The sequence below is a fragment of the Scophthalmus maximus genome, chromosome 7 (genome assembly GCF_022379125.1).
Source record: "Scophthalmus maximus strain ysfricsl-2021 chromosome 7, ASM2237912v1, whole genome shotgun sequence".
In the NCBI taxonomy this organism is placed as follows: Eukaryota; Metazoa; Chordata; class Actinopteri; order Pleuronectiformes; family Scophthalmidae; genus Scophthalmus; species Scophthalmus maximus.
The window spans coordinates 23,921,351-23,934,492 of record NC_061521.1 but is presented as its reverse complement, the minus strand read 5'-3'; the positions used below and the strand labels follow the sequence as shown (position 1 = coordinate 23,934,492).

Below are 13,142 nucleotides of genomic sequence, written 5' to 3'. Positions count from 1 at the left end.
ACAATTCTCTGATTTCAGCTTCTTAGATGTGAATATTTTGTGGTTTCTTTTCTCCTCTGTGACAGTGAACTGAATATCTTTGGTGTGTGGACAAAACAAAACATCATCTTGGTGGTTTTGTGAAACACGATGGACCTTCTTCACCATTTTATGAAATTTAATGGACCAAACAACTAATCGATTAGATTAATCGACGGATTAAATGGAAATTTAAAAAAGAATCATTAGTTGCAAGCCCTAAATAGAATCCGAAATGACCTAATGGAGCTGAACGTTTTGATGTATGAATTCTTTTTGTAAAATTCACACCAACGAATACATTCTCTGGCCTACGCCATGTTTTTGCTTCCAAACACGCGTTTTATTTTGAAAACGTAAACCGGAACCGCCGTGTTGCATTCAATGTCTTCACGTCTCTCTAGTGTTTTTGGGAAGGTGGTCCTCTGAAAAAAAAAAAAAAACACGGTCCAGAAGAGAGAAGGGCAGCCGACGGGGGCGAAGTTAGCATGTTTTTATTTTTAATATCTCCCTTCAGTCACTTCACACTTTAAAAACTTTCTGACAAAAGCCACAAAGCAACTCCGGAACTGAGGCACACGGACCGGTCCGCTCGGAGAAGGAGGGACGCGACGGAACCTGACGCGTTTGTTTTTCGGGGGGGCGGGGGAGGGGGGAGTGAAGAAAAAAAAAAAAAAGTTTGGAAAGTGCGAGGTGAAAATGGAGAACTGAGCCGAGTGAGAGTGAGAGTGGGGTGAGGAGGCCGGGTTTGGCACAAAAAGAGGCCAGTAGGCTGGGAGCCCGGCCCTGCGTGCTAACGGAGGCTAGCAGTTAGCATGCGCCGACCCTGCGCTGCCCCGGACAACTTACGAGGTGAGACCGAAACGCATCACTTTTCTCACTTCGAGTGGTGAAACTTCTCTTTATAATAAACTGTCTCAATGTTATTCTGTGCGGGGGGGGAGTGCTCATGCGTGTTTTGGGGCTTGAGAGAAAAACATTGACATGAGTATCAGGCCTGGCCATTTTGTTTTTTATCTTAACTAAACTTAAATGTGGAGCAGATTATTATAACGTTACTATGTTTTTTTACTTGAATGGCATTTCCGGTCAATCGTCTGTAATCCTGACTGTCAAAAAAGTACAGTAAGTTGTTGAATGTGTAGTAGTGAAAACTTCCAGCAGACTTTATGGGAGTACAGTAATTTTTTTTTTACAATGGCAAAAATAATTCCTCTTGTTTCTTTGAACATTATCTGAGTTTTCACATTATCAAACAACTTCTATTAAACAAAATGACAAATCAAACATTCCCGGTGCACATGGCCATTTTGTTTTATCTTAACCTAACTTAAATGTGGAGCAAATTATTATAACATTATGTTTTTTGCTGTATTTTGAATGGCATTTCATGTCAATCGTCTGTAATCGTGACTGTCAAAAAGTACAGTAAGTTGTTGAATGTGTAGTATTAAAAACTTCCAGCAGACTTTATGGGAGTACAGTTTTTTTTTTTTAATGGCAAAGCCATTCCCTTAGTTCCTTTGAACATTATCTGACTTTTTACATTATCACACAACTTCTATTCAACTTATTACAAATGACAAATCAAACATTCACGGTGCACATGGCCATTTTGTTTTATCTTAACTAAACTTAAATGTGGAGCAAATTATTATAACATTATTATGTTTTTTTGCTATATTTTGAATGGCATTTCATGTTAATCATCCGTAATCGTGACTGTCATAAAGTACAGCAAGTAGTTAAATGTGTAGTAGTAAAAAGGCAAGGCAAGTTTATTTGTATAGCACATTTCAACAACAAGGCAATTCAAAGTGCTTCACATAAAACATTAAAAGCAATATGGGAAGAAACAGATGAAATCACATTAAAACATAATAATTAGAAATTAAAAGGAGCAAAATAAAAACATTAAAAGTAGAAGAAGACAGGTGAACAAAAAAGTCTTCAGACTTCATTTAAAAGTACAGTAACTTGTTAAATGTGTAGTAGTGAAAACTTCCAGCAGACTTTATGGGTGTGCAGTTATATATATTTTTTTTCAATGGCCAAAATCATTCCTATTGTTTCTTTGAACATTATTGGAGTTTTTAAATTATCACACAACTTCTATTCAACGTATTAAGAATAAAAACAAATCAAACATTCACCATGCACATGAGATAAACGTTTGCAGGCTTGTCCTCCTGTCATGTCGGCATTCACAGCATCTCCATTCAACCCACTCAAGTTACATATTTTCTTTTTTTTTTAAATTTTATGTTCTACTTTTTTTCAGGGCCTCCCCTCCGCTGTTCTCCTTGAAGCCGGTGATTCTCCGAGGGGGAGCCGCTTTATCTGTGGCACGACCGACCAGCCACTGCTGACACTGCAGCTTCTCCCCGATGGATCAAAGCGTAGTTTGACGACGTAGTCTTGTTCTCTGTGGAAGCTCTGCATGAATCCTGAGGAGGAGTATGTGGAGGATGATGCATGAATCCTGAAAGCCAGGACCATACACACGCTCCCTCTCCTCCCCCTAGTTGTTTTTTGTGTGCGGTGAGCATCCATACTACCTCTGCTCGTGCAACTCCCAACATTCAACATTCTACGCCATCTGACATGGGGCCCTGCTAGCTTCTTCGAGGGGTTTGAGGGGGACCCCCCCTGGCTGCTGACAGTGCCGTCTGGCTGTAAAAGACTATTGTGTCAAAAGGACGGCCAAAAAATGCATTTGTGAACTCTTCGACTTCTCAACTGGATATAAGTGGATATACTCACGACCTGTGACTGCTGATGCCAGCTCATTGGGACCCGAGTCTGAGTCTCAGCTCTATTCATGAACCCTGTGTCTCGTCCTGGGTGCAGCCTGGATGTTGGACGTCCTGAGCGCGTCAAAGCGGCTGCTGTTGCGGTGATGAGGCAGGGCTCCTGGTGGCCTGCGTGGCGGCGGCTGGCTGGGCAGTGGCCCCAGGTGATGTGATGGGTTGCAGGAACAGCAAGGTCCTCCCTGAGCCTCCAGGGGATGTTCAGTTGGACCTGGTCAAAAAGGTCAGTAACAAAAGGCGACAGTTTCGTAAATTATACTTTTATAATTGTAAAAATTACAACAAGGTGACGTCCAGTGGTACTGATGATTCTTCTCTGTGTGTCAGTTGATCGTGTCGCCTCGGAAATGTCTTTTAAAAGGACAGTAAGCGATTTTGCCAAATCCTTTTTTGGCTCAGCCGTGGCTCTGTTAATTGAAAACCCACAAAAAACACTGTCTGCAGTTTTTAAACATCGCTCCCTGACACCTTAAGAGACGTGCTAGCGGCGGCAGATGTGCTAGGGACAGCAGATGTGCTAGCGATAGCAGACGTGCCAGCGATAACAGACGTGCTAGGAACGGCAGACGTGCTAGCGACGGCAGAGGTTCTAGAGACAGTAGACGTGCTAGCGACAGAAGACGTGCTAGCGACAGCAGACGTGCTAGCAACAGCAGACGTGCTAGCAACAGCAGACGTGCTAGCGACAGCAGACGTTCTATAGACAGTAGACGTGCTAGCGACAGCAGCAGATATGCTAGCAGCAGCAGATGTGCTAGCGACAGCAGACCTGCCAGCGACAGCAGCAGATGTGCTAGCGACAGCAGCAGATGTGCTAGCGACAGCAGCAGATGTGCTAGCGACAGCAGCAGATGTGCTAGCGACAGCAGCAGATATGCTAGCGACAGCAGATGTGCTAGCAGACGCGCTAGCGACAGCAGACGTGCTAGCGACAGCAGACGTGCTAGCGACAGCAGCAGACGTGCTAGCGACAGAAGACGTCATGGCGACAGCAGATGTGATAGCGTCAGACGCTACGACTCAGTGGTTTTGGCCTCGTGGTATGCGCGTCCGTCTCCCGTACCCGAGGCTGCGGGTTCCACCCGCGACCAGTGCAGTAAAAAAAATCAACAACAAGCAATCTTTCTCCAAAATCGCTTACTGCCCCTTTAATAGAAAAAAAAAATGCCTTTCATTTCCTGTTGCTCAAGGTGACATCTTCAGATGTCATGTTGTGTCAGACCCACGACCCAAAGATACTGAGTTTCAAGAAATATTAAAAAAAGATTAAAGTGGGAGTATTCTCACATTAAGAAGCTGAAGCCAGAAAATGTGTTTGTGTGTTTTTTGGCTTGAAGAAAGATTCAAGAAAGATTTTCATGTCAGTCAACTAATCATTGAATCAGCTGATTGTTTCAGCTATATATTTATGTTTGTGTTATCAGTGTATGTGAATTAATTTAGTCTTTACTTCCTATGTCCGCGGATAATTGTTCTACTCTGATTTGTAATTTCCCTCTGTGAATAACTGTGCAAATTTTTCAGGTCGATCTGCCGCAGCCCCCTCAGACAGATATCTTTAAGCACTTCATACGAGGGGATGGCACTGGAAGCAAGATGGGCGGGGCTGGCGGAGGGTGCGGCGACAAGGCTGACTCCGCCTCCCCGCACCAGGCCCAGGCACAGGCCGCCACACCTACCGCCTCCGCCCAGCCACCCAGGGACCCGTCCGAACTGTCGGACCCTCAGCGGAAGAAGGTGGCGAAATATCGAGCCAAGTTCGATCCGCGGGTCACGGCCAAGTACGACATCAAGGCTCTGATAGGGCGCGGGAGTTTCAGCCGGGTGGTTCGCGTGGAGCACAAGAGCACGCGGCAGCCGTACGCCATCAAGATGATCGAGACGCGATACCGCGAAGGGAGGGAGGTGTGCGAGTCGGAGCTGTGTGTCCTCCGGCGTGTCCGTCACACCAATATCATCCAGCTGATGGAGGTCTTTGAGACGGCGGAGCGCGTCTACATGGTGATGGAGCTGGCCACCGGAGGGGAGCTCTTCGACCGGATCATCGCTCGCGGCTCCTTCACGGAGCGGGACGCCACCCGTGTGCTGCAAATGGTGCTGGACGGCGTCAAGTATCTGCACACGCTGGGGATCACTCACCGGGACCTGAAGCCGGAGAACCTGCTCTACTACCACCCGGGCGCCGACTCCAAGATCATCATCACCGACTTCGGTTTGGCCAGCAGCCGGAAGAAGGGCGACGAGTGTTTGATGAAGACCACCTGCGGCACGCCGGAGTACATCGCTCCCGAGATCCTGGTGAGGAAGCCGTACACGAACGCGGTGGACATGTGGGCGCTGGGGGTGATCTCGTACATCCTGCTGAGCGGAACCATGCCGTTCGAGGACGACAACCGCATGCGGCTCTACCGGCAGATCCTCAAGGGGAAGTACAGCTTCTCTGGAGAGGTGAGGAGTTGCAGTAGATCACACTTCTCTCTCTCTCTCTCTCTCTCTCACACACATGCACACACACACACACACACTCTCACACACACACACGCACACACACACACACTCCAGCAGACTTCACCCATATTTGGACTACATTCCTCACACCGCATGAGGTTTTGTCAACAAATTTCCAAGAAGTCCAGCGTTTCCTGTGAACTGGAAAGATTTTAACACAGACACACACGTGTCGAACCTTTTGCACTAAATTCTCATATGATGTCCGCGTTTCGACCTCGAGTACGTTTTACCTCGTCGTACTCCCTCTCATTTATTTGTCCTCCCTTATGTCAATATGCCCTCCCTCCTTGTGTGTTTGTGTGTGTGTTTGTGTGTTTATGTGTGTGTGTGTGTGTGTGTATTTGTGTGTGTGTGTGCACAATAATTTATGCTCTTTCTGCATTTCTAGTCTGGAGAATGCTGAGTTGTCTGTTCCTTTATTTCGTAGCGTGGGATGTTTATGTTGCAAGTGGGCTTTTACAAAAAACATCCCTTGGTTAATGTTTGCCCCCACGTACAGCTTCTCCGGCGCAAATAGTAGCCGAGTGGTTTTGTCATTTTTTATCTTAATTCTTTCGCCTCTGTTGCAGGCGACAGCCGCAGTCACGGGCTGTATGTTATTTACGGGTTGTCCTGTTCGTTCCAATCTCGTTTTTCTTCAAATTTGTGATTTCTTGGACTCGGGGGATGAACTGTCTGGAGTTTGGTGGTCAAAGGACAGTGACCTATCAAAGATCAACAACAGTTTGTTGGCCGTAGGTCAGGAATTCACATGTTATTTATTTACAAAATACACTTTGCGGTGATTCTAACCAATGTTGGATTCCAGATTTTAACTTCTGAATTGTCTGACAGTTCAGATAATATCAAAGATCTGACCCATAATTGAAATCAAAACTGCAAAAAAATTTAGCTGACGTCACAGGTCAAATTTATCGTACTGGAATGATCAGTCGATTAATTCATTAATTTGTCAATTGAGGAAGGAAATACCAAAGCTTTGTCTGCTAGAATGAATAATAAATTGAGGATTTAATATCACTGTCAATTGAATATCTTTGGACGTTAGAGTTGAGTGGACAAAATCTTCAGGTCTTTTTTCACTATTTTCAGATATTTTACAGACTAAATGATTTGTGGAGTAATAATTGGTTTTCCCTAAAGCAAGAAGTACAGCTCTTTCCGGTTGCTAGTGGTTATCTTTAATTGTAATAAAAATAATAATATTAATATGCTCTTTTTGGACCGTCCAGTGGTTAAATGCATACCATATGCATACCATATACAGTAACTACAACATTCTTCCATGTCATGTCCTTCACTCTCATCCCCTTGTTTACAGTCTGAATCCCCACTATTATGAAATAATGGCCTAAACACAATATTTGAAAAGCATGTGCTGCTGCGATGGTCCCTGCGTTGATTGAGTATTTTTTACAGCAACTTTTAACATGCAACACAGTACATAACTGTTCATTTCATAAAAGGAGGTAATTTTATCTCCACGGGTCAGATGCAGTACAAGATGTCTGTACGATTATCTAGTTCCTTTTAAGAAAATTATGTCCTGAGGGGTAAATGAAAGAGAGCAGGAGGTGGAGCAGACTCTGGATGCATTTCCCCCTTGGGCAAGCGAGTCTTTACAGCTGTGATAAATAAGGTTTAACGTTTACAGCTGCGGTCTCGAGAGTGAATCACGGCCCGGACTGTGGAGAAATGTACAGTATTTGTAGGAGGCGGAGTTTGACTCACTACCAGTCATTCATACCAAATAAGAGTCCGTGTTTCTGCAAGAGTCCGCAGCAGTTTCCATAAACATTTTTCTTTAAAGGACATTTTATTTGACATTATTTTGGGGGAACATGAAATTCAGAGACACATTAAACTCACAGTCTCACACTCATCATCGAGTCTGACAATATTTAAAAAACACTTCTTGTCAGTTGAAAAATCAACGTGTATTTGACATTATCACCTTTCTGTCGCTCTGCTGCCCTCTGGTGTCCTCTCAAAGATTTTGTGCCATCACAATCTCAAAAGCCAATGGCGTTCCAATAAAGTAACTTAAATGGTTGTAATGTGGAAACTTGAAACCTCCAGGTCACGTGCACTGAGAATGGACTTAATGGTCCAATAGGAGACACCCCGGAACTAACTGTTAAACTTTTGAAATGAACAATATTTGCATATTAATAGATTCCCGATTTTCATTTAAAGGAGCGAAAAATGTACAGATGTATGGAATTCAAACTGGTTGTCAGAAAATCTTTTGTGGGAAAAACAAATGATAGCAGAACAGATTTTTCAGATTTTTAATCTCTTCATAAAGATCATTAGAAAACAGGAAATATCTTATACTAGGTGTAATTTTGTTCTCAAATTTTTTCTAAATTGATCCTATATTAATTCTTGTCACCTTCACTCGTTCCTCTACTTTCCTCACGTGTCGTCAGATAAGACAGTTTGACTTTTTCGTGGCAGTAAAAGCACAGGTGGAACTAATAACATCAACAATGGCTATTCTCCAGGAATCACTGCAACGTGATGCAACTATTACGCACAACATTAGTTACACCTGTCCCACATGGCTCTGCGCCCACACCTCCGTAATGGAACAACTGGTTTCGACAACATTGAGTAATTGACACTAAACTTTCCGTCTACTCTGCTTGTTATTTACTGTCTTTGTCTGTCACATCTGTCTCCCGTCTCTAGCCGTGGCCCAGTGTGTCCAACCTGGCCAAAGACTTTGTGGAGCGAATTCTGACGGTGGACCCCAGTGAGCGGCTCACAGCGGGCCAGGCCCTCAAGCACCCCTGGGTGGTCAGCATGGCCGCATCGTCTTCCATGAAGAACCTACAGCGCTGTATATCTCAGAACCTCCTGAAGCGGGCGTCCTCGCGCTGCCATAGCACCAAGTCGGCCCAGTCCACGCGCTCCAGCCGCTCCACCAAATCCAACAAGGCTCGGCGGGTGCGAGAGAAGGAGCTGCGCGAGTTGAACCGTCGCTATCAGCAGCAGTACAACGGCTGACGCGGGGGAACGTAGCCGCCATATCTGTAGCGGACCTTATACTTAAAGGGAAAACAGCACTACAATGACTGAAATTTTACAATGACTACCACCATTTTATGTTGCTTCCAGTGTGAAAGGCCTAAAATGGCCTTAAGTCCCAGGTCATTGCCTTGAAAACAGGGCAATAACTTGACTAAATCAGTGTCTACAAACAAAAGTGAAATTACGGCTGAAAAGTAACTGCTGCCACTCAAGGCTATAGAGCAAGTCAAAAATGATCCCTGATCCATAAAGACAGTTTAAATCAATAAATTCCTATGGCATTGTGTCTCCTGACGAGAACACAGAAGGACATGCCAGTAAAATATTGTACTGCAACGGTCACATCATCTCTCCGTCCATTCCTTCATCTTTTCTTTGGCTGGATGGTGCCTTCCACTCCTTTTTTTTTAATTTTGTCTTTCAATTCCTGTGTCTCTACATATTTATTTATTATTGTTGACATGATTATTAGTCTCCATTCAAATGGTCACTGGATAATGACCTTTCCGCGAGGATCTGTTGAACAGAGTTCTGGGTACTGAAGTTTCTAGATACGTCTAGAAGTGGGGAAACCAAATTCCCCTCACTCATTCCTGGTTGAAAAATTGCTGTGAATTTATTATTTTTACTAATTGTACAGACCGTGTCTGCCTTAAGATATGGACGATGGAAACACACTGCAACATAACCAAACTTTTGAAGGCCAAAACTAAGGAATACTTTGCAGTAGTCAGTTCAAAGTTGATCTAATCTTGCCAATTTTTGCTCTGTTAATATCGGTGTTCCGAAGCTGTCAAAGAGATTGTGAAGCTGTTCTTTAATTGTTTAGTGTTAAATGTGTTGACTTAGATAATAGGCGACACAGCCCTTTTAGCCCTTAAAGTATTGGCTATGAGCCTGTCCTGTTGTGGACTATAACAGTATTCAACTGATTCATTAGACCTCAGGATGGTACATGACCATTTGGAGTGTTGAGTGTCTTAAAGTTTACTTGTTGGTCGTAGTGAGAATGCCACGTGGTCTTAGACTAGCAATACAGGCCAAATCTTTAGTTATAGAGAGACCAACTGCTGTTGGATGTACCAGCTCTCTGTAAGTTCAAACTTGGCAGAGTCAATAAGTTAGCATATACTTATCAAAGATTCATGCATCACTTATTTAAAATGGGTTGCACCATAGAAAGTAGTTTTAATGTAGAAATGAAGTTGTAACTGAATATTTACTCGCAGCAACTGCCTGTAAATGTAACGTACTCTTAGCTAAGAGAACTATCTAACTGATGAACTAATGTTAGCTAATACTAGTATGCACTACTGTTAGATAGAACAACTCTTAGCTAATTCTAGCTATCTGACAGAACTGCTGTTAGCGTGTACTATGAGCTAACAGAACTAGCCACCAAACAGAACTAACGTTGGCTATTACTGTTGGCTAACAGAACTAGATAACTAACATGTCCAATGTTAGCTGGTGCTGTTAGCTAATAGATCTAGCTAACTGACAGAATGTTAGCTAGTACTGTTAGCTAACAGAACAAGCTAACTGACAGAACTACTGTTAGAGCATACTATTACCTAACAGATCTAGCTAACTGACAGAACTAATGTTGGCTAATACTAGCTAACTGACAGAACTACTGTTAGCGTATGCTATTAGCTAAAAGGTCTAGCCATCAATCAGAACTTACTGTTAGCTAACAGAACCAGCTAACTGACAGAACCACTGTTAGTGCATACTATTTCATAACAAATCTAGCTTACTGACAATGTTAGCTAGTACTGTTAAGTAACAGATCTAAATAACTGACAGAATGCTGGCTAACAGAACAAGCTAACTGAGAGAATTACTGTTAGCGTGCACTATTAGCTAACAGATCTAGCCATAAATCAGAACTAATGTTAGCTGGCTCTGTTAGCTAACAGAACTGGCTAACTAACATAACTAATGTTAGCTGGTGCTTTTAGCTAACAGAACAAGCTGACTAATATAACCGATGTTAGCACCAGCTAACTGACAGAACTACTGTTAGAGCATACTATTATGTAACAGATCTAGATAACCGACAGAACTAATGTTGGCTAATACTAGCTAACTGACAGAACTACTGTTAGCGTGTGCTGTCAGCTAACAAGTCTAGCCACCAAACAGAACTAACGTTGGATAGTACTGTTAGCTAACAGAACCACCTAATTTGTGGTGGTTACGAAGGCACTTGACATTTAAATTAGTTTATTAGCAATTGACTTACACAATGACGTCGTAGTTTAAATGGTGCAACCCGTTTGACACTTGCTACAGTTACTAAATCTTAATTTTCAACTTCATGAATAGCTGGTGCAAACCAATCCTGGCCTCTGTCTGTTCCCACCAGTCTCAGCCACTGGCATGCTAACTAATTGTAAAATTGAAATTTTTTTTTTCTTCTTAAAACAAAGTGTTGAAATGTCACTGTCTGTTGTATGGGGGTAGTAGATACCAATGTAGCACTTAATATGCAAGAACAACCAGAAACAGAAGAGTTTTAGAAAGATTGGCCCATTTAGACAAAAAAGCTTGTGGAACATGGACTACAGATGAGCGGAGGAAACTTTGGCTTTCAATACTTTTTTCATCCGATTTCGGTGGTTGCATAGTACGACAACTTTGAGATAGGCAGGTTGTGTCTGACTCATCCTAAAGTACAATCTCTTTAAGAACAAAATGAGGGAAACCACTGAAGGTAATGAGGAGCATGTTAGAGGTGAATCAAATGGCCATTAAAAACAAATATTATTTGAAACATGATTTACAAAACCTAGCACGAGGAATCACACAGTCTAGTGCCGAAGACTTTTTTAAAAAAAAAGAATTATTTTTGTCTTTAAGTGCACTTAATTCAGAATCTAGGGTTACTGTAATGACTCTAGTCGTAATATCAACAGTAAAGAATTCTGCCTTATTGAATCTGAATCATAACTAGTACAATACCTATCGGGTGGATTGTCAACATCCTCACATGATAAGGTATTTATGACCACTGCACTAATCAGAGCTGTTGATATAATAGCAGTATTCTGGAGAATTTAGCTTGATGAGAAATTTTAGTTTTGTGCTATTGTGGTGTAGTGTAAATGGCAAACCTGTTCTGGATTTATTAAAACAGTTGAAGCATAGCGAAATAAACAACAGACATGTCTACTTGTTAAGGTTATTGATAATTACATGTGATTCTCAGAAATTTCTTGCACTTAATGGTCTTCATTCCCAAATAGGTCAGAAAATGATGTTATACGTAACACCACTCACAGAATCAGCCAAATCGATGGGCCTCATTTTCCTTTATTAAAATGTCTTTAATCTAACAAAGCACTTCATGCACAAAGTGTCATTGACTTTTGTTACGTGGACCTGTTCACTGCATTATGTATTTGTCCTTCAGAAGACCCCAGAGGGAATCGGAAGGTGCAGTGTGGACTTTTTTTTTTCATCCTTCATATGAGTATTTTTTGCTGTGATCTGCCCTAGACTTGTAAAATGTGTTGTGTGCTGTCTTTGTGAACTTTTTTTTATTTTTTTAAAACACATACTGGAAACTTAACCGAGCCATGTCAGCTGACCTCAGTTTGTCTTTTTGTTTTTGTCTTTTGGCCTTCGCTCTGCTGTCTTTCTGATGCTACTTCCCCCAACCCTCCCCCCCCAATTTTTCCTTGATGCAAGGTTACCTTTTGAACCATTTTTCTTTTGTCCCGTTGCTGTCATCTGATCGGATATCTCACCTCTCGGTGGGAGTACAATGCAAATATCTTTTAAGTCTGTAAGTGACACTTAAATTATGACTGGTTTCAGTACACAAATCTTTACCCTATCTCTGTTTGAGAGATACTCCATCCCAAAATGTTGTCATTTCAATCTCAAATGCAAATGTGTCTTTTAAAGACACATTTGGGGTGAAATATCAGTCTTTCTATAATATGAAGATAAGCGGTAGCCTTAATTCTTGATTCTTATAGAGCAAAGTGTATGTGTGAAATAATAAAATGTTTAAACCATTTTTTTTTTTCAAATGTCAAATATAAGAATCACAGTCGTAAAGAAATAATTTGGACTCCAAAGAATTGCAGTGGTTCAATTCGTCTGCAGCGTTGTTGAGTACCTGTTGTATACCGTGTTCAATTATAACCAAACAAGTTCGTAAGCAGTTTTTGCAGAATGTCAGCAAGTTTTCATTTTGATGTTTTATTTTTATTTTTACATTTTTTTTACACATATATGTGTGTGTGATTTTGTATAAATGCTGTCCTAAATGAAGTAGCCAACTCAACACTGTTACCCGGGAACAGTTGTTCATCTTGTGTTAATGTGTCAGAATAAATAACACTTTGATTCCTCTACCATTAACTTTTTTTTTTTTTTACGGTAAGTTGTTGTATGTGCCAATAAAACACCTGAACCTGACTTGCTAGATTGCCTTTATATCATTTCACAGCTCTGAGAGAATAAGGCTTGTTTGAGATGAAGCCGACAGATACAAGAATTCCTGTATCATGTAGTTGTATGGATTACCAGTTCTAAATTAATAATATTACGTTACAAATACCATTACATTAACTACTACCAATTACTAATTTGTCCTGATGTCGGTGTTTGAAAAAAAACACTTTAAACACAAATACATTTTTCACATCAAAATGAGGCTAGGCGGAAACTTGGTACTGTGTTCTGCCTTCCATGTGTGGTCACATTGTTTGCTCAATTTTAAATACAAACAGATTTCTGAAATAAAAGTAA

General features: G+C 41.8%; 1 protein-coding gene across 1 annotated transcript; it reads left to right on the top strand.

Moving 5' to 3' along the window:
• Positions 1-435: 435 nt before the first annotated feature.
• Positions 436-12,809, top strand: pskh1 (protein serine kinase H1). Its single transcript, XM_047333347.1, has 4 exons — positions 436-870; positions 2,300-3,051; positions 4,353-5,276; positions 8,034-12,809. Exons 2-4 carry the CDS (start codon positions 2,983-2,985, stop codon positions 8,349-8,351), a joined length of 1,311 nt encoding a protein of 436 aa, XP_047189303.1. The 5' UTR covers positions 436-870; positions 2,300-2,982; the 3' UTR covers positions 8,352-12,809.
• The last annotated feature ends 333 nt before the right edge of the window (positions 12,810-13,142 follow it).

Coding starts and splice junctions, on each gene's coding strand:
- pskh1 (XM_047333347.1), top strand. CDS start 2,983: ATGGGTTGCAGGAACAGCAAGGTCCTCCCTGAGCCTCCAGGGGATGTT. Junction 3,052..4,352: donor AGTTGGACCTGGTCAAAAAG/GTCAGTAACAAA, acceptor CAAATTTTTCAG/GTCGATCTGCCGCAGCCCCC. Junction 5,277..8,033: donor AGTACAGCTTCTCTGGAGAG/GTGAGGAGTTGC, acceptor TCCCGTCTCTAG/CCGTGGCCCAGTGTGTCCAA.